At 40.9% G+C, this 22719-nt stretch overlaps 1 protein-coding gene across 1 annotated transcript; it reads right to left on the reverse strand.

The window, feature by feature from the left end:
• Positions 1-4068: 4068 nt before the first annotated feature.
• NTMT2 (N-terminal Xaa-Pro-Lys N-methyltransferase 2) lies at positions 4069-20986 on the reverse strand (the record flags this gene model as incomplete). The annotated part of the gene is made up of 4 exons (XM_079536307.1): positions 20721-20986; positions 13917-14092; positions 7838-8087; positions 4069-4343 (listed from the first exon to the last, which is right to left on the reverse strand). Exons 1-4 carry the CDS (start codon positions 20959-20961, stop codon positions 4069-4071), a joined length of 942 nt encoding a protein of 313 aa, XP_079392433.1. The 5' UTR covers positions 20962-20986.
• Positions 20987-22719: the final 1733 nt, after the last annotated feature.

Below are 22719 nucleotides of genomic sequence, written 5' to 3' on the forward strand. Positions count from 1 at the left end.
GTCTGAATTGCTCTGAAGATGCCTGTTTTCTTATTTTGCTGCCCATCAAAGAGCCCAAGGTGGCTATTCCCTAGGCCAGGCACAGGGAAGATGCCTGAACCAATGCAATACATCTGAAAAGAAACAGCTCGGGCAAATACTTCTTGACAGGACGGTTCTTGAAATTACTTTCCTCTGGAAAATACTGGCTTGTTTCACTAAATTTGGGGCCAGGAAATGTATGGAATTTATTATTTTGTAGGAAACTAATGTTTCACTTCAACTATTACAACACTATATCATGTATTATCTAAGATATCATCTCACATAACCTTTAAGTTTAGGTTAAATTATATAAATATCCAAACAAGAAATACAAACTAAAAATTTTGATACGATCATTTCAGTATTTCTGAAACAAAATATTTTAGAATATCCATTCAGAGATACGTTTCAAAACGACGGCTGTCCCTTCCAATCAGAAATGAAAAGACATTTGTAACGTCTGGGTCGTTTTCTGAACATGAACAGCTTGAGCTGCAATGGTTGCAGGAGCTGCACAGTTGGGATTGCTATTCACAGTGCTTTAACGATTGATTCTATATTTTGTTTTGGTTCCAGTAGCACCTAAGGACTGTCAGGGCTAAGGGATCTCTTTGGCAAGGAACCTCTCGTTCCTTTCATTACATTCCTCATTCATACATTAAATGACACTGGCTTTCAGTCGTGCAGAAAATAAGCATCAAACCTGATATGGGACAACCTGACATTATGAAGAGTTTTGGCAGTGGTATGGCAGAAATGAGCTTTAGCATGCCTTAGCTAAGAGACTGCTTTAGCAGTTTGCCTGGGAGTAATATCTGATTGAATGACTAATTTGTTAATTCATTAATTACCTGTCAGTGGTGAACTACAGTTTGAGCTTGCAGGATCCTGAGCGTTCCGTGAAACTCGCTTCAACTAGGGTACTGACACTGGATTAAATTCCTCTTAACGTTGAGATCAGGAGCAAGTACTTAAATGAACACCAAACAAATGGGATTCAAACTCCCACTGCAAACTGATGAGCTGAAGATTTAAACGCATGTTTCAAACAGCCTGGAAGTTGAGGCAGAGCAACTGAGTTCTCATCCAGTGTTTGAACACCAAAGAGCAACCGATGCATGGATGGTTTCTAAGCAAGCTCTTCTCTTTGAAATTTGTGATTCATTATTATTATTATTACATTCTACAGCAAAGTCCAGAGAGGCCAGAACTTTTAAACCAAGAATGGCCCTTACCCAAATTCATGCACTTTTTTAAGAGTGTAACACCGCCTACAGCAGTTAACTGTGAATTTTTGAATTAAAATATACTTGGAAAAGGAGGAAAACAAAATATTATTCTGTCATAAGCAATCCCATGCATCTGTGCCCCTGGGGAGCTTGTGTTTCTTTACTCTTGAGGTTCATTATGTCACCAGAAAAGCTTTAATGTTTTACTGTGGAAGCAACATAGTCATGAAACATTAATTTTCAGGAATGTGGTAACCATGAAATATGCTTTTTTTTCTACTAAGTTAAGACTTTACTTGGCTCCGTTCTCCATTAACTATTAACATAGTTAAAATAACTAATTTTCACTACATGTTTATGCAGATATAGTCTAGGAATTAAAATAAGAGAGATGTACAAAATACAGAAAAAACTTTTTTACTTTGAAAAATCTATTTCACTGATAGTGATACCAGACATTGATATTCTATCTTTTGTTCTAATCACTTTTCATGCTGTATCCACCTTGGGACAGCACCCCTCTGGTGTGTAAATGAACAGCTGATGTATTCTGCACGATAACAGCTGTCAGCAACAACTTAGAGTTGTATACAATTATTTACCTCCCTATTTCCACAATGCTGTTGTCTTGCCATTGAAGTGACCAACATCGTTCACATAAGCCTGGCACAGACATGAGGATTTCCAGTAGTTCCCAGGTATTCTGCACCAAGGCAGAAGTTTCTGGCTGGAAGAGAAAATGATGTAGAACCAATTAATTCGTAACGCATGTCTAGATCTTTTAAATATTTGCCTGTTACTGCTAATGAGTATAGCTAACTGTAGGACTGATGCTTCTTTCCTGCAAAACAAATGACTGGTTTTCCTTCAAATTTCTGCACATATTCATATTCACCCAATCACGGCACCAGCTTTTAACTGGTGCTAAAAGGGAATGAAAGAATTGTAGTGGTTTAATGGGAATTAAAAGCCCTTATTCCAAGGGACAATTCCAGAACAAAAAATTTCACCTAGTGTTTTTAGCATCATGTGATACATTTGCAATCATTACCAGTTGATTCAAATGGAAGAATTAGCCAAGACATTCCAGAAGAATCTGCATCATGGGAGCCATAGGTTCCTATGTTACATGACATGCCAAACTATTCAACAAATCACCAGAGTTATTTTTCCTTAATGCTACAATTAGTGATGGCACGTTAAAAAAAAAAAAACAACAACAATAATTACTGAATAAGATTTGACAGCATGAAGCTCTATGCCATGAATTGGAAATTCTCAACATATGCATTCATATTGCTAGAGAAGATGAGCTACACAATTAAAATAAATCTGGAAATCTGTTATCAAAGGATGGCCAAGAGTACTAAAATCCAACTGAGAAGTTCCCTGTTGTCCCTTGTTGTCTTTGGGCTCCTATGTGAGTCAATCTTACACAGGTGACAATATTTGACAAAGATAATTGTGCATACAGCCACGTGGAGGATATTCCATAGAACCTTTTCCATCTGAACAGGGACATTCGTCATAACACAACTTTTAAAAAAGCCCAGTCAGTTGTTCCAGAATTGCAGGTGAATAAAATAAGACAAAAATTCTGAAAGAGTCAGAACAGTCCATTCTTACATTTTGAACAAGCCACGCTTCATTTACATTTTTTGCTGCATTATAATAACAAAAATTTAAAATGTAAATTATTTTAGAACCTTAATTCAAGGGAAACGTTTGATTTTGTCCATAGTTCTCATTAGAACCATTACTGACTATTCTCTGTAAACAAAAACAAAACTGTCTCCTCTTGCACTCATTCAGAATGAAGCAGAACATCAAATTCTGAAAATCTTTGCCAAAAGAACCTGTCCTCCCACAGCGCTTTCTGTGCCTGTATGAAAGGGACAAGAAGGTCAATGTGTAATTTCTGTGAGCTCTAAGGAGATTGTATGTGTTAGCATTGTCAAATCCAGGCTTACACAGCTGCTGTTTGGATATAAATCATAGATGCTTTTGGGTTACTAACACCCTCTGCAATTTAGTACAGTTGTTAATTAATACAATACTGTATTAGTTCTTTTTGCATTCTAACTATTAACACCCCATGAAATCCCATTAGCTCTGCATATGGTGCCAGATTTGTTCTGAATGTGGGAAAGAAAGAAATTTACAGTGGTATGAATAATAAAGAGATGCTTTCAAGTGGTTTCCACTGTGAACGTTTTGAAAAAACATTTTCCAGAAAGTGGATTGTGGGGCAATCTTTGCACAAATTTTCAAAGCAAACATGCTTATATGTCATATAATCTTTTCCCTGAAGCGTAAATATCCTTATGCACCACTACTGTTACAGAGCAGAAACATAAGCAAGGTAGGTTAGGTTTTCCAGAAGTTATTTGAATATTCTGCTTCAGTGATCTGACAGATTCTTCTTAACTTCCAAGAAAACATAGTCGCCAGTGAAAAACAAGCTTATTTGTTTCACCCCTCATTCAAAGCACACTAAAACATATAAGCCACTAGAAAATAATTAGTCTGAACTCTCCGTATTTAGTTTAGTTTTGTTGTAGTATTGGCTCTTGAATGAAAGAGAAATCCTACAAGGAGCTGTCAGAAAGTCTTTCAAAAATGGTGAAGCAGGCAGGATTTAGAAGCAGACTATTGCCTGGAGAAGCTGGCTCAATTGTAATTCTCTCTTGATCCTTTAGAAGTTGCTGCCTTGGAATTACAGTGTTAGCAGTAGGTAGCTAGTAGTATTCTACAGGTGCTTTTCTTCCCCTTTGTCCTCCATCCGTAGTCCAGTCTTTGCTGCCACATTATGCAGTCAGGAACGGGCAGGGCGTTTCTGCATGGCCAACATCCAGACAGGGACGCACTGCTCAGGGAATCCCTGCTGCCTCTCCTCTTGCAGGATGACGAGTCCACTCATTTCAATGAGGCTGTGGAGGATGTTCAGGTCTCGGATCACACTACTGTCCAGACAATCCAGGATACAGCCCTCCCTGGCTACATTGTCCTTGAGAATGATAACACCATTATCCTTCAAGCCTTTCTGGCACCGGATGAGAAACTTCAGGAGATCTTTATCTGTCAGATATCCTACAGGTGAAAAGACGGAAAATAGATCAGTATTAACCATTCATACAGCTTCCCTCTGAACATATCATAATGGTGCCTTGATTCGATTCTCCATATCCCTTTTTATTGCTGGAATAGTTAGTTCTAGATCTGCCAGATTTCAGAATGAAAACCTGGGCAAATCAATAAGATCATCAGTTACAAACTCAAATCGATATTTATGATCCACATTCACAGCAGCAACAGATGTGGACAGAAGTCAATGGGAATAGCGGAGAAAATAGCGGGTGCTGAAGGGTTCTTTAATCTGGTGGTTAAAGTCATAATAAGAATCACTGGCAGGAAGCTGGAACCAAACAAATTCAAACCGGAAATAAGAGACAAATGTTTTAACAGTGCAAGTAACTACCGATCAGAAGCAACCAACAGAAGTGGTGGATTTACCACCTCTTGAAGTCCTCAAATCTAGTGCGACGGACATTCTCAAGATAATGTTCTTATTGAACACAAACCATTCAGTGCAAGGGTAGAACAATGGAATGTAACAGCAAGTGATACAGAATAGGTCAAATTAGAGAATCTAACAATTACTAATGGCTGTTTATGCTACAGATTTCTATGTACACCCAAAGCAGCTGTGGATTACAACCAAATCACCAAATAAACTCTGTATTACTACATACTGTTCTGATCTCTGCATACACCATACATATTTAAATACAGTAACTTTTAATATGTTACTGAGATTGTGTTTTCTATTCTTCCTTCTCAAAGATCAATAATTCTGTTAACATCAGGAGAGTGGGGCTCAGAGAAGAGCAAAATGAGAACCCACATATGAAACCTATTTAAAATGAATTAACAAGGGCAGGTGGTCAAAAACTGAATGAAAAACTCAAAAAAGTTGCTTGTAATTTTTAGTCAAAATATTTAGTTTTCTTCATGGTAGATCTAAACTTTTATAAATGCAAGCTGTCATTTCAAAACCACATTTTGATATAGCTTGTCAGATTTTTTTAACTACTTCCCTCTTACCAAAGAAAAAAAGAGTCAGAACAAAAACTGAATACCTTCCAACTGTGGGAAAATCACCATTTCAGTTTGAAAATTAAACTTTCATTTTTATTTCTTCAAAAAAAAAAAAAACAACCAAAAAACCTGAGCTGATTTAATTATGTACATGCACGACAAATCAAGATTTCATGGACTAGATTCTTTGAAGCATTTGGCTGCTCTTAACTTAGTTCTTAGCCCAGTTTTCCCATCCAAAAATACATGATCTTGCTTGCATTGCTACTTGCCAGTTAGTCCTGCCCCATTCCACCAAGAAGCATTGAGCTTGCTGGCATTTTTCATCCAAAGTCAAGGTAGTGGTAGAAACTTGATTAGTACTTAAAGTCACTACCTACGTTATAGCAATCGATGGCTGAAAGGTGGAAGGAGATTCAGATCTGCTAGACAAAAGGCATATGCTGCTTTTGCCATTGATAGCACAAAAGTAACAAGCACAGCTCCAGACAAGTCTTCATTCATTTTGTCTCACGTTGCCATGGCTTCGTTCATGAGATATGGGCAATGACTGACTATTCAAATAGAACAGAAGTAGAAGGGAAAATGATACTCTTCTGAAGCAACTTGCTTATATAGCTATAAAGGAACAACCTACAATTCTAAGACCAATCCCATTACTTTTTAAGACTATGCATAAAGGACAAGTGATTGCTCTTAAGATCTCCTGTACTAATCTTCCTGCCTTTGCCCAAAAAGAAGGCATTTCCAGGGTTTTGACATGGAGTTGTTCAGGCCTCCTCTTGTGCTTTAGAATAATGAGTCCTGCCCACTGAAACTGCACAAGGAACACTCTGCAGCAGTAAAGGCTTTAAACAGCATGAAAAATATCTACTAAAAATGGTATTTCTGACTGATTGAGACAGGAGAATGAAAAGTTGACTTTTCAGGTCACCTTCAATTCACTTCTCCCATAGCTGTATGAATATTCTGTTCACTTACAGCCTTACAACACTTCTCATGCAAGGATCACTGCACACTTTACAAAAGTAATTAATTCTCATACCATTGCTTTAAGTAGGAGGGAAAAAAATTGGAACAAGGAACAGAGCCCACATTGTCCAACTGTCTGTCTGCTGCTCTTACTGCTGAAGTACATTCACTGAGCAACTGTAGGAGAGGATGCAGATATTTGTTATTTGGGGGAGGAGTTGCTTTGGGATGTAGCTAAGTGAACCTCTTTAATGAGCATTAGTGCATGCAACAGACAGTCATCTGCTGATAGGTTTTGGTGATTTCACCATGCTTTCTCACAGTTTATTTCCTGAAATATTCCCAGGTCTCAATCGTCATCAAGTTCAGAAATGCCCCTGAGAACATCGGTATTGAGGGACACCCACTGGCAGAGGCTAAGAAAGGACTGAAGGGGATATCCCTGAAGGGGCACTTAACCTAACAGGTTCTATGTGCGAGGGGTATATGACATGCCAGGGGTTCCCACAAGATCTTTACAGGAAATGTCCAACAGGATGCCAAGCTACAATGCAGAAGTGGTGGAAAATGACTTCTGGCAAAGAACCAAAGGAAACCATCCTTTAATGCAGGTACAGTCAATCTTGTAAACAAAAAAATACAAAAACCCTACCACTCATTCTGCATCCAAATGCTGGAGCTGCCCTATCTGCAAAGGGGCAAAAATGTCTCAAAAGGGCTCTTCTTCCTTGTGAGACTGCTTGGCTCTCTGGAGTACCTGATGACTCATGAAAAATATGGGCAAAGGTGTGTCCAAAATTGGCTAATATTCAATAGGCCAAGAATGGGAGTCATACAATTCTCACTTTTTTTCTGGTAGGCAAGCTTGATCCTCACATAGCAGTACTGTCACAGAGTTACAGCCTTGCTCCCATCACATGCCAGATGCAGAGGTGTTGATAGACCACTGCATACAAATGAGGTCAGCCTGTCTGCAATATTGGTAGCTATGAGGGAGGGAAGATTCCTGCTCAATGTATAAGACCCATATATATATTTATGACCTATTCCCCCATTGCACTATAGTTGCAAGCTTCTCCTGGTACATGCACCTTCCTCCAGTACATGGCCTGAAAAAAAAAAAAAAAAGCATCTTCATCTGTACCCACTGTGCACATGGCTGGGGAGAACTCCCAGAAGTCCACTGCAAGATTATTTTTTTCCCTGGGTTGACAGGGAAACATGACAAGTTTAAGAAGATACGGACTGTGAGGACTGCCTGACTCCACAGAAAAGCTTTAGTACTGCAGGAGTTTCTTCTTTGTTTTCTGCTTGCTTGTCCTGGCTGCTATGGGACCAGGCACTGCAAGTGAATGAAGGCAGCACCTTGTGCTTCCAGCACTTGTCAGTCTTGGCCTGGCATCATCAAAGATTTGAGAATCTCTTTTTACAGCTGCACCATTCTTTTAACAGTAATTTCAGCACATGCTGTGTAGCTCTGAGATGCTGGGCTGGATGAATCGTGCTGAACTAACCTGAAACCCACTGAATCCAGATGACATCATATCTTTGTGGGGCTGGAGTGAATTCCTGGAGGCTTTTGCAATAATACATTTCTACTCTGTCCTCCTCGTCCTGCAGGTAGTTCGGGACCTCAGCCAGGAAATTTTCCATCATATCCACCAGTTCCACACTCTTGAAAACTGGTAACAGGACATGCTTGCTGATCCGACCTATCCCAGAGCCACAGTCCAGGGCGCGGTTGGTGCCAGCTTTCCCCACCCCCTGTGAAACACAAGAAAATCATTTGAAATCTGAAAAAATGCTACCTGAAAGATCACAGCAACCGTGGTACCAGCTATGGCCTTTTGTCCACCAAGCCTAGTATCTTGTCTCTTTACTTGTTCAGGGCAGCTGCAAGATTGGTGAGAACCCTGAACGCTATCAGTACACCTTCGGATAGCTATTAAGCTGCTAGGCTGCATTCCCAGATAATGCCTGGATGCATTTTTCCTCCATAATTACTTTCCACAGCTTGGAGCAGAATCCAGTGACCTGCAGAACCTCACACTGAGTGTCCAAGCCAGTAAGTAAGAGCAGTGAAGACAAACCTCCCCTTGTGCTCCAGCTGGCATACACTATCCCACCCCTGAGCTGACATTGTCTGCACAAAGCTCTCCTCCTCAACAGCCAGCAGCCACTGCTCATTTGGAGCTGCAAAACAAAGGCTGCAGTTAATGGGATTTCTTCATTGTAGCCCTGCGTTTATAGCTGTTTTTGCTTGCTATAAGAAGAGAATATTTCACAAATTCCTAGCTCTCTCAGAAGAACCACTGGTGTTCACAAAGTCCTTCCAACTCCATCAGTCATGTATTTATATCTTACAGTCAACTGCGTGACTAGGTCAGTCTTGTTAAATTCTGAACCCAGTAAAGACTCAACGAAAGAATAAGCATATACCAAACACTGCACACAAGAAATAGATATTCTGTGTTCCAAAAGTTATAAGGTATCCGTGGACATCTCTGCAGAGACAGAGTGTCCTTGTGATCTGAGCACAACTTTCAAAACAAGTTGTGTTTGAACAAAGATCTTGGAGACTTAGCTAACTTACAACAACACAAAAGTTTGGACTGGAGCATATTCAGAATTTCTTCTCTAAACATAGAGACAAGCAAGATGACTGAGTAGATTTTGCTTAACTGCTATTTTTTTATTCCTGAATATCATCTCTGGATAGGGATCAGACAAGAAAAAATTGTGGCACAAAGGATATATCTGTGAGAAAATAATGAGTTACTGTAAAAGGATCTTCATAATGAAAGCTGTATTTCACTCCTAAAGCTTCCATTCTAGCTATAAAGAGTCTCTTAAGAGCGTGCTGCTGTTGTGTAAAACAGAAATTTTAAGTCTGTACAGGCACTGGCCATGGAATTGGAGCTCCCCTGGCCAAAGTTATCTGTTAAACAAATATATTAAAAGCAAATGTAAACAGCTTTTCCCTGTCCCTGGAAGTGAGAGCTGAAGCAAAACCTATGGGCCAAAGTCCCTGCTACAACTTCACTGCTCTTAAGTGAAATAAGTCCAGGAAGAGTCTAGCTCTTTCTGCTTACTGGGAGACCCCTCCCCCCCCCCCGCCATGTGATGACTAAGCATAAATCATGTAACTCACTGCTTTTCAGGCCTTGCTTCAGTGGGTAATTCAGTAGATTATTAAGGTCAAAGGACAGTATTGTCAGTGACACGACTATGAATAGCTCAGCTGAACATCTACAGTTACATGGAGTAACTGTAGAAAGAGCACAAGGACCTGAAAGGCTCTCACCAGCCTCTGGAGCTGCTGGTCCCAATCTGTATACCTAAGAAGATTAATCTCCTGATGTGTGCAAGAGTCCACAAGCCATCAACCCTATTGGACTCCAGAGACGACCTGTTTGTAGTTAGCCAGAAAATGTGAGCTATTCTTCATTCACGGGCTGCACTTAGGAGCACACGGCTTTTACTGAGGACCAGACTAAGCTGTAGCAGAGAGTTCATGAGAAGAGAAGGAACTGTGTCTTCACAAGGTCAATTCCCATACTGTTTGATGGCAGATACATATAGACCTAAGTTGATGCAATTAAGTACAACGCTTTAAGAATGCTGGTGAGAAAGCAGGAATTGTTTACTAAAAAAGCTAGGAAAAAGTAGCCTAAAAGCCATACAACTCTGACTTTGATACCTGTGTTTCAGAGAATCTATAATCACAGCACCTTACCAAACATTGGGAATTCATTTCCTAGGAGAGCATCACAGCAAGGACCTGTGATGACACATCTCCATTTACCATCAAGAAGGAAAGGAAAAGCAACCATGAGAGCTGAGGCTCAATCCCATACTTTACTGACAGGGAGCAAGAGTACCAGGCAGTCAGACGAGAAGCCCTGCAAAGCACCACAGCACTGTTTGCAATGAAAATGTTGACATAATTCCATGTTCAGCTAATATATTTTCAGTTTGGGAGTGCTCGGAGCTTTGACAGGGTATTAACATTTTCTTTGGAAGGCAATCATTTTCCCAAAAGCCTAATTGAGTTGAAAACTGGACTTCTTATTTAAAGAAATAGCGTAAGTGAAAATTTTAAGCCAGAGCAGGCTTCAAAATTTAAGATTGACTGCTTCTCTGCTTACATGCTTCCTGTTACTCTGAATCACTGTCATTGAGGACATGCACACACCCAAACGTTCTGCTGTAGAACTGAATAGGGCACTCACAAAAGTTCATTAGGTATAAAAGATCTGTGGGATATGTTTTGATGGTGCTACTTCAGGTCTTGGAAGGGCAGGAAGGCAGTATAGATACGAAAGGAAAACAAAGAAACCACAGTTCAGTAAATAGTTAAACAGTTTTCTTTCTGAATTATTTATATAAATATCAGGCTTTGAACAAAATCTTTTCCATCTCCCTGATCAAACAGAAGAAAAATCACTTTCCAGAAGCTTTTCATTCAGCAGGTTCTCAATTAGACAGCTGAACCAAGGCAAGACAGGGCAGAAAGGAAGACAGTTTTTTGGGGGTAGAAAGGGAGCCGTAAGGACAATATAATCCCCATCTGTACCATTTCACACACCTGTAGATCATGAATGTTCCTGAATTAGTGGTTTTTTTTTGTTTTGTTTTGTTTTTGTTTTTTTTTAAAAAAGATTTCCTCTGGATTAGGCACTTGAAAACACAGTGTCTGTATGGACATCAAAGCTTGAATTGGCATGAATACATTGCTATAAATACACAATGCTATAGCTCTGCTGATAACCCTTCAGGTATGACTGCACCAAAGACAACCTATAGCTTGTCTATATAGAGCTGTTGGCTCACGTTCTAACTCAAATGTTGCTCTTGGTTTGAGTTCTGCCCACACACACATAAAACCTCTTAACTTGAGCACAGTGGCACTTTTAACTCAGTTTGACTCGCCTGGGCAGGAGACAGGCTAAAATATAAGTGAAGTCCTCAGTTTTCTACTTTTTTTTTTTTTTTTGTAATTCCTTCCATGCATCTAGGCAAGATAAATTCTACCATGGTAAGGAAATCTGTAGCTCAGTTTACAGTGGTGCTAAAAAACATGTTAAGAAATGCCATACACGAAGGTATGCAACATCAGTCATGGAAGGGAAATGTCACTGTGTGGCATTTCCACACCAGCCAAACTAACTGAAGGGTAATTTGAGTGGAACTGGGCAACTGTTTTTTAAGGAGCACTAGTTCTGCCAGAAAAAAAAAGTTTTGGAAAAGAAAAATTGTGATATCGATACCTCAAATCTAGAGAACAGTTTTAGCCAGGAAACATGGGAAAGAATGTTGAAAATGTTAAAATATTTCTTTTTGACTGCATTCAAGGAAAAAAAAAAAAAAACAACTTGTCAGCTTTTCATTTCTAAACAGCATTTTTCATTTTGGAACCGACATATAATAAGAACAACAGGAAAAAAAATCAGAGGGCAAAACAAGCAAAAACCTAAATTAAATATGCACAGTTGATCTGAGACTAATTTCCTTTTCTGATTTTGTTAAACTTTTTAAAAAAGCATAGCTTATGTTTGGGTCAACAAATTGTTTTCTTCTACTTTGATTGGCTTATTGGTAAAAAAAAATATTCAGAGACAAACTGGATATAACAAAAGGAAGACATGGCTCAGATTAGCTATGCAGTAAGGTCACTACTACAGAAAGCCTGTAAATCTCTCTATCTGCTCAAGTAGGATTCAAGTTACAATAGTAAGGAAGGAAAATAAACCATAAAGTAAAACAACTAATTAACTGTATCTTGAGAGATTACAGGCTGTAATAAACTAAATCAGAATTAGCAAAACATGCAGATTCCTTTCTTTTATTTTTTTTTCTTATTTGATCTTGGCCATTCAGAATATCCTTTCTACCCCTGGCTAATAATAGGAGTAGAAGCTCTGCTCTGGAGTCTTTTGTATCTGTCATCACACCTGATGCATTGGGTATGATTTCTCTTTGGCACATGAAACTCTGCTACAGACTGTACTTCTTTCCTTTTCAGGTCTTGGAGATGAGAAAGCATAACAGTGTGATATAAACTCGCTGTTCAGGAAACTGAATCTGTATGATGTCTAGGAAGCATGAAATCTTTCCCTGAAGACAGGCTTGTCCACCATGTGAATTCCAAATATCCTTAAAAAAAGACATGTAAAATTTAAGGGACATGCCTGGAGCTGGCTCGAAGTTTACAAGTTATGTTTCATTTTTACTGAAAGCACCACTTTACTATCGTTCATCTTCTGGGTTTCCTTTTCTTATTTCGTAAGAACCAAATACAATGAGGCCTTGAGATGCTGTGAAGCTGCTTTACAAAACTCTTACAGACACAGCAAGGCCTTAAAATGCTGTGAAGACATCAATACAAAAGACTGTGAATAGAAATGAAGTAGCTGTTCACTTAGGTAACTGTGTTTTGTTGGCATACTGTCCCAAGAGTCTGCCATACACAGTGAACTTTGCCATCAGTTGTTCACTGCTAGACAGAATTTCTATCTGTTGTTAAACCACACTTATTTTTCATCCAAATCCATTTTAACTGTGCCCTTTTTTTATACACAACATCTCATTAACTTACTGAGCTTTTTTTTCCACAATAGGTCATTAAGGCTAAAAAAAAAGTCATCTAGTTAAGCAAAATTTGTACATTTGAGTAGAAAATGAAAGTTTTATGGTAGTATCGTGTAGAACTTGTAATTTTGTGAGTAGGAAAATTTATGAAATTCAGTTCCCTGTAACTTTGTGGGTTCTTTAGCATCTAATATAGTTGTTGAGCTAATTCAGCAGGCTTCTTATCCCCAGGAAGGGAAAGAGACAGTTGGAAAACCTTTGGGCCAAACTTTAAAAAAAAAATAGATTCCTAACAAGACACTCCAAAAACCCAAATGCCAAAGAGAAACTGCTATTTTAATTGCTGCTAAAATCCCACTTTGCATCTCAAGTCAAAGCAAATCTTTGAAGATTCTTACAGACCTTTAAAGATTTGCCTTCAAAAGTCAACAATAATTCTGCAGCAATCAGGAAATCATATTTTTACTAACAGATAGCTTATTCTACATACTGCTAACAGAGGGGAAGGAGGATTGTATTTTCTTGCAGCGTTCTCAGAAAAAAGGTACCTATAAATAGACAAAACAGAACCTTGGCATCTTGTCTCAGTCACTTTCCCAAATAGAATGCAGGAATTTGCACAGAAATATCTCCCATTGAAGCTAGCAAGGATTTTATAATGAAAAGTCTCAGCACTACACTGAGAATTAATCTCCCACCCAACCAAAGTTTGTGCTATCCTTGCACAGTCCTCTTTGCAGCTTCAAAGTATAAGAAAAGGATGCAAAACAGGTAAACAAGATACAGCCAAGCAAAATGCGTACTCATGGTGATGCATGACCTGGCAGAATGCATGTAAATAGTATGTTCCTGGGCCCCATCACAGTCAATTACAACATGAGCTTCATGCATACAAAATATGATACATGGTGCCATTTAAAATAAATGTGTCCGGGCATGCTGCATGTCATTTATGACACATCACTACTGTCTCTTACAGAAGATTGGATTTAAATGACTCACCCCAACAAACTTCCTGAGAAACTCCCTGGAGGATTCAATGTCTATATTGGAGAGCTCAATGTAGTCTCCCATCATGCCCTCTTCTGTGGCTGGTACCTCCTGGTAGAAGTGTTTGGCCCTGGCGTAGAACTGCATCTCCCCATTGATAACTTGACTTGTTAAAGCGTAAAGTTTCACTGCAAGCAGATAAATCATTATTTTATTGTTAATGACACATTTCTGGGTTAGTTACTTGTTCTGGAGGCACGGTGATGAAAATCTATGAATCTAAGCTGAGCCTCCAAATGAACAAACCTCTGTTTCCAAACCTGAGGTGGAAGGAAAGGTGTTAGATTTAATCCTGCAAGGCTCTGAAGGGACACAGCACCCCTTGAGTATATCCTGTGCCTGCCACACTCAGAACTCATTTGTCATTACACAGTATGCTTTCACATCAGTGAAAAATCATTCCAGGTTTGAAGATGAACATTAATACCAAAGAGAGCAGTGGGATTAGTTTACCCCCAGAAAAGCTGTGGGCAGTGTTTATTGCTGTTTGCAGTCACCACTTCCGCTGTCGTGAACCTAACAGCTCCTCACAGCCTGCAGATTGCCATATATACTTTCTAGCCATCAACAGCTGCACAGAGAGTGCACCAAGAAGAGTCTGAATGAATGAGGCACTTGCTTTGGTTTATTTTTAGTGACACTGGGAAGTCTGGGGCACTGTAAGCCGAACCAAGGAGCAGATGGCAGTCTCAGGCCTAAATGAATATACAGCAGGGAGACCATTTAGAAATGGAGTCCTAAATTTTCTTCTGTCACAGGTCAAGATAATCAGTGGGTGTTACACTGGAAAGCTCCTATGTGCCAAGGGGTTGGGTCTTTCCTTTCATTGCTCTGCTATTTGCTGGTAATACATAGCAATCGTAAGTCTGAGGCCATTCAATTCAATCAGACCCTGTTTTGTATGGTTTAAGATAATTTTTCCCCATTCTTTGAAGAACTGAAATCTATGCTCTGCATCTAAGTTTTTCCATATTTGAAATGCATTGGCATATCAAAAGTAGTTATGTGTTATATCTCAAAAGTTCAAATTAGGGCAGACCAGAAACTGTTTGGAAACAAGCTATCCTGCTCTCTCATGCACATACAAGCATACAAAGTGCTTCCCCACATCTACAGTTATTCCCAGACAGGCCTTCAACAAAAATGCAACTACAAGCCTGCGTGTGAAAGCTAAGCAGTAAGGAGGGATAGAGTCACACTGGGGATGAGTCTGCAAGCACAACTTTGCATTGTGAGACCACCTCCACTGCAGATGTGCAGCATGGCTCAAGGAATTGGAAATGAGCAAGCAGCAAATGGCTTTCTGGTTAACAGAGGAAAAGGAGATGTCCCCGCAGGCTGTGCAGACAGAGGGCAGCGCCCAGTTGCTGTTCAGTATCTACCTTATGTGGGCTGCATCTTTCAGCTTCCAAACTTCCCCAAGAGCACTGCTGGCAAGGGTCGAACATTGCCATGCCTTGCTCACCCTGCCTGCAGAAAAGGAGTTACGCCCTCCATGCGCAGGATGAGAGTTAGGCCAGAGACCTGAACATAAGCCTGGAATGTATTTACGGAAGGCAAGCAAGCTCAGCAGGGAATGATAAGTATACGCCTGCCCATCCTCAGCAGGAGAATGACATTTCAGCAGCAAATGAGGGGGGACAAAGGAAGTAGGATGGGGAATAATTACCACCAAGGACCACTCGGAACAGAATAGTGCTATTGGGTTACACACCAGCAGCATGCCCGGCATATCCTTCATCCAACAAAAGCAGCATTACCAGCCCCTCTTGTCATCACCTGCTTAAGTCAACTGCTGAACGGATACTATTAAAGCTTTAATCCATTACACATTTATGTTATGCCTGAGAAATTTATACCACAAGAAGCACTGAGCCCAGCAAGGGTCAAAACCTGGGAGTTTTACACACTCCACTGATTATATTCACATACTCAGAAGAAACCATTTAGTTGAAGAAATTAATATGAAGGAGGCAGCAGCCAATCCACTGTGCAACTTGGCCAGGGAGGCTCCCAGAGCCTGAGAAATAAAGACTCCATTGGCAGTGGAGATTCTTCCAGTAAATTATCTCCATCCTCCCCTGGGAGTGGCACTAGCTTATTTTCTCCTGGTTTCTTTTCTCCATTTCAGATGCCAGTCTGGTGAACAGAACTGAACCTCTGGATGCTTGCTTTACAAGCTCATCTTTATGAAAGCCCAGCAACCATTTCTAGGGTTTTTTTAATGGAACTACCAGGGGACAGAGATTTATTCTGTTCTACCTGATTGAAAAGAAGGGCTCTTACAGGATGTCTTTGCACTAGGACATGGTACTGCAGGCAGCTGACAGCACAAACAACAAATGTTCAGGGTCCATCTACTCAATGCATGAGCTGAACCCAAGGCAACACATGGAGACGATATGCTGTTGTTCAGGATACCAGATCTGTGGCATGTGCTCTCAGATTTCTCACTCAGAACCTGGATCAGACTCACAGGATGCCTGCAGGGATTTGCATGCACACACCAGCTGACTTCAGCTCCTCCCTGGCCAGCTGGGGCCCCACAGCCCCGCCTAACATGCTGGCATTTGAAACCAGCTCTACTCTGAACACTTGAGCATTTTCTGTACCCCAAACCATGCAAAGATCTTTTTGTGCAAGTGCCTCACCTGAGGGCATGCAAGGACACAGGTCCTGTACCCAAAGTCTGTCGCAGTGACAGTCTCAGGCACGCAGTACATGATTTCCACCTCTTGCTTCCTCAAGTATTTCTCCTCCCTCTCCTGAATTTGCAACACTGCCAACTCTCCCAACCCACAACCCAATTTTCCAGACACAACCAATCAAGCTCACCTCTGATCTGCCTTGCAGCTGTGCCTGGCATGCAGGCTCCAGCAGCAGGACCAGAGGGAGCAGGAGGTTTGCCAGCTTGCAGGAATCTACCGCAAAAGAGAAGTGTGAGGAATCACACGTCCTTGGTGGCAGTTAGTGTTGCAGCTCTTCTCTGGCGTGCCTGCCCCTCATCACAGGACCTGTCTAGCCAGAGGCATCTTCCCAATCCACGATCCACATGGGACTATCTCCTGCGTCAGGAAATTAAATGCTTGTGAGGTCTGTTACTGATACACAGCCTGATTTCAATGTACTTTGCGAAGTAGGGCATAGACAGGACAGGATAACAGAGCTGTAAGTCTCACAGAGACTGGGGGGCAGCTTTCACAGACAAGATTTTCAGTGTTAAGTTAGGTGACCTGTAATATTTCAGGTTAGAAATGTGTTTCAAGGAAAGCAAGCAGAAACCTTCTGTCATGGTGAACCTGCTTGGCGAGACCCCCAAGCAGCAAAGGCTAAAGTGAGCCCACTGGCAAAGCAGACTGAGCAGACACTGCCTCCCTAAAGGTCACCTCCAGTCAGGAGGTGTTAGCAATATTCAGTTGCAGCAAACAGTCTGAATGCCAAAAAAGAGCCAAATGCCATCCCCTAGACTAGACACAGAACATTCATCTAGGCCTGTCTTTCCCCCAGAGTCCAAGATTATTATTTTTTTTTTAAAGGATCAGTTCAAAATTTTATTTTGCTGTATCTGATCTAAATCCCTAAGTCAATGGGATCACTTAATACATTGGATCAGTCACAGCCCCAACCTGCAGCAGACTATTTTACAGTTGCACAGCATGCTGAGCTAAATCTACCCAGCAGAAATAAACGTTGCAAATAATTTTTTTGAAGTTTTTATTTGTGAACATTGTTTTGTGGCTCCAACTGCTTTCTGCGAGATATTGAACTAATTCCATTTTGGCTAAGCATCCCTTTTAAATGCAACATCTGCTTTGCGCTCCAGTTGAAAAATGGTTATCTGGGTGCAGAGAAGATTCACCTCTCTGCTATGGCCTGAGAACTGCTTTATAGAGGCTGAACATCAGCACACCCCTAAAGCAGGCTTCACTTACAGACATGTGCCTCACGTATTGAAATATTTGGCTCTTTGGACTAATTATTTGAGGCTTCCACCGCAGATCTCACCCTCCTGGCATCAAGTCCCTCAGCCCCTGGAACCATATGCATAATTTCCAGTATCTGAGTAGCTCTGTTAAAGTCCACTGGGCTTAGAGGCATTCATACACATTCAAGTACACTGTTGAATCTGGGCCTAAATCAAATGCCTTTTATTTATAAATGCCACTCCAGCCTGTAAAAATTACATGATTCTCTTAAGCCACGATACCAAATACGCTCAGCTCATAGGGAAACCTTCCTAAGTGCTCCCAGCACTAAACCTAGGAAAGGAGGGTGAGAGGATTGTGAAGTTAGCATAGCTTGAAGAAAATTCTGTCCCTTGCTGATCCTGGACTGCAGCAAAAGTTTCAATGTGAGGCCCAATTTCCGTGTTAATCACACTTAGGGTTAAGTATCCTGTAAAGTGCTCTGCTAGGTCACAGCCTTAGTGTTGTTTTAGTGGCTTAACACTGTTAATTCTGTGTAAGAGGTCTCTGCATCTCATCTTGAAGTACAGTTAATTTCTGCTCAGTTCCACTCTGAACTGAACTTGAAAATGCCATTCTGTAGATAGGTTTGGACTTCCCACATTTGCTCAGCTCCACATCACAGAGTGCAGGAACACAGGGTAGTTCAGATTGGAAGGCAGCTAAGTAGGTTGCTGGTTCGAACTGCTCACAACAGGGACAGAAATGAGGTTCCTCTGAACTCCATTCAAGTGAGTTCTGAAAGCCTGCAGCAATGCAGAACAGCCTACCCAGGCAACCTTTTCCAATGCCCTGACAAGCCACAAAGTTTTTCCTTACAGTCACTCTGAACATCTCCAATTTGAATTTATATCCACTGTCTCTTGCCATCTGACCATAGTGAAGAGCTTGGCTCTTCAGATCACTGATAAAGACGTTAAACAGGACAGCTGCCTGTGAACACCACTGATCTCAAGACCAAGTACGACACATTAACCCTGACTTTCTAAGCCAAGTGACCCAACTGTTGTTACCCATCCGGTTGCCCACCCATCCACACCATGACATACACGCTGAGAGGATTCTCAGATGTGTCTCCACAGCACATGAGCTGCCTCGCAGTGCCCGTCCTTATGCACCCTTTTACTCCATGACAGATACCATGCATAATGGATAAACTGCATGTTCACATGTAGGCCGGACTCACAGTACTTTTTCCTTGGGGTCTTACTGATTTGGATACACTGGCAACAAAATGGAAAACTTGAGAGTTGTAATAATAACTCAGCATTGAAAATCTGGCAGAGGAACACTTCAGTCTGACAGGTAAACATTTTAGAGAGCTTGCTGGCTGAGAATGGAAATTCAAATAAAATTCAGACGAGAAATAAAATACGGTTTTAAGAGAGTGAAGCAATTAGACCTGGAAACAGCTTAATTACATACTGATGAGTTCTCAGTCATTTGCTTTAAGCCAAAGTTATTTTTGTTAAGACTTTAAGCCAAGTTATTTTTGTCTTCATAAATACATACTGTGACTCAGTCATAAATTACAGGCACGATCTAGAAACTTTCATGTGCAATTTTAAGCTAGATATTCGTAACACTACCTTCTAGCCACCAGTACTTACACTAACATTCACATTGTAGGAAATCCTGCTCAGTTTCTAATATGTTGTGTTTATTTTCAAAATAAATGAAAGAATAACATTGTCATCAACTTCTTGAGATTACATTGACCTATAATTAACTTCCCTTCCTTTCCATTTTTCCTTTCTTTCCACCATTCCTAGCTACCTACCACTAGGGACGGGGAGTATTTACCTTGCATGTTTCATTTTAGATAGCTGCAGATATCACCACATGTGAAAAGCCACATCAAAATACTAAGAAAACATGGAAATACTTTTTCTCTCTACAATGAATTCTAGTATCCCAAACAGGGTACTCACTGGTGTCTGTACAATCTCACAGAATCAGGTAAGATAATCCACCTACCCATGTGGATCTTTCAATCAGGAAGGAGCCCTCAAGAAGCACAGTTTAGACAGACACAGCCTTCTTAAATTCCTACAGTTCTAACACAGAGTAGAAGCTGAATAATTCTGCTTAAAAAGCAACAAAGATCCAAGTAAAATGCACTTTCCAGGTATCCTGTCCTGGGAAAGAAAAACTGGTTCTTAGGGTGAGATTTTCAAGAGAAAGTAACATTCCTTTTCTGCACATAAAATATTTTGGCATCCTGTATCTTTCACACATATTTGGCTATAAAGAAATATTTTGGAAGCACTTTCCTCCCAGATAACAAACACTGGTCTGGACAGCCTGCTGCACAATCTGGATTACAGGGACTTTTGATAAAAAATAAAAATAATTACTTTTCAAGCATTTGTCCACAGCAGTGCATATTACAAAGCTGAGGACGAGTATCAGACAACAGAAAGAAAGGCCTGACAGCTCCACAACTTTCCAATTTGTCCTTCCAAGTGTTCCGAGTAGGTCAATTCATGTTTTATTTAAAGGTGAAAGTATCATCACCCCAAGATCAAACTTCCTTAAGCTCCTGAGGTCTTTCCCATGCCCTTCCTTCCCCCACCAATCTACGGAGTATTTAGGTAGAAAAATAGAACAGGATACTGAATTAGAGGGAGCTGAGAGAGAGTAACAAATGGTTTAGCTAGACTGAAATCTCTCAAGCAGGGCTTCTCAAAGCCACTATTTATTGTCACGAGTGCTGCGCCCAGCTATCTAATATAACACGTCCCTCCAGAGCATGGTAACACACAAATATTCCTGCCCACCAGTTACTCACCCAGGGGAAGAGTTTCCAGCAGATAAAGGTAACACTGAAAGAAGTCATTCTGGATTGCCTTATGTAAGTCAAATGACATGCTGTGGCGACAGAGTTCTTCGTCTGTCTTGTGCCAGCGTGACTTAAAAGCCAGATGTGCTGCTTTATATGCCATGACGATGTTTTTCACAAGTGTAGGCAGCTGTTGTGGCTGCTGCTCTCCGAAGGACCTGTCCTTCTGAAGAGGCAGAGGCAGTGTCATTTAAACTGTGGCAGCATGCTGTCATTCTATATTGGGGGGTGTGTGTGTGTGTGTGTGCAGCAGTGCAGGGGGCGGAGGCGGGCAAGAGGGGAGCGAGAAATGCTGGCTCTTGGCACTTCCTCAGTGTAATCCCTGAAGTGTCGCCCTCTGAAGCAAGCAGGTGCTGGAAAGCGATAAAAACCTCAACCAGGAAATTGCTGAGCCAGGGTAAAAGTATATCTACTTCAAAAAAGAGTGCCTTTAGTTCAATTAGACTTTCCCTAATCTATGCAACATTCACTTCAAAGAAACTCAGATACTATCCAGGGTCTCCCATCTCTCTCTTTAATCTCACAAGAGAATTTTGTTTCTCTCTCTCAGTATTCTTTGGTCTGTGGGAAACCAAGAGGAAGGCCAGAAAATCAGAACGGGGCATATGTCTCTATACAAATTTGGCACCCTAATAAGCACCAATAATGATTATATGTATTATAGTAACTAATAATGATTGCATGCAACAAGAAAACAGTAGGCTCGTAACAATTAGATCAATGCAATGGAATGGTGATACAGGAGGTGTAATAACAAAGGCACTGGTGCAAATGGACAGACATGACAAAGGAAAAGTGCTCGCCCATCTCTGAAGATTGAGGCTCACAGGGAAAACACCACAGAGGGATCTCGAACCAGAGATTCTTCCCCAGTGGTAGTCAGCCCTTAAATGAGATCTAAGAGAGGTGCAGCCAGGCTCCACCCCTTGCAGTCACACAGTTGAATTGCCTTCACCTGTGCTCCCGTGGCTGGCCACTCCTTTCCCCAGGTGCTCTATCAGTGGTTCAGGCCAGGACTCAGTAGTTACCAGACAAGGTTCACCATCATACTTTGCCATTGTATACAGCAGGGCAAACCACTCTCTAGGACCGTAGGCTGCCCAAGTTCATGTAATCTGATTAAATGGTACCGAGCATCTCATCCACAGAGGCTAGCTGCAAGAAACTGCTGTCTGGGAGCCAGCAGGTACAGCCAGGAAAGGGTAAGAGTTTTTTGTTTTAGCTATCAAAATACATGGAAGAACAAAAGGAGATAGACTGTCCTTTAATAAACTTAGACTAATGCATTAGCTGGAAAAGAGGAGGAAGTTGAGCTTCAAGCATCCAGAGCTGCAAAGGTACCTGTCACAGGGATGGGGATTTTGTGCTGATGGCACTGACCTCCATGCATTGTGCTTGTGAAGGTTTCCTCTTTCAAGCCTTTTCTTCCAGTTGCCTGCAGCATAAGCACACTAAAACACAGCAAGGCATGGTGAGAACGTTGGATGTTTTCAACATAAAAAGCCTCCTACTGTATGTCCTGAGCAGTACTGCAATTACCAACAAATGTCTGATCAAGCTTCTGAGCAAGGAGCTTCTGCCAAAAATCTCTAGTATTTGGCTGCACCGCTGTTTTTTTTAAAGGAGCTCTGCCTTTATGAGATGATGCTAAGCAGCATTTAGCAAAGCATCAGTTAATCACTGGGTATTACTGCCTGTTTTGTTTCTTCAGTGAACATCCCCTAATACCCATTCTCACCTAAATGCATTGGCACACTGCTCTGCCACTTGATCCAGTCTAATTGATCACACAAACATGTCAGTGAACAGATCAGTGAATAGATATCATGAAAACTAATTCAGAAAAATGTACTTTTCTTTCAAGTGGCATCAGTTCCTCATTCCAGTCTTCAACTGACACAAGGGAATTTGTCATACGCTACAACATGAAGCTGAAACTGTTATCTAT

This window comes from Tetrao urogallus (genome assembly GCF_951394365.1).
Source record: "Tetrao urogallus genome assembly, chromosome: 5".
Classification (NCBI taxonomy): Eukaryota; Metazoa; Chordata; class Aves; order Galliformes; family Phasianidae; genus Tetrao; species Tetrao urogallus.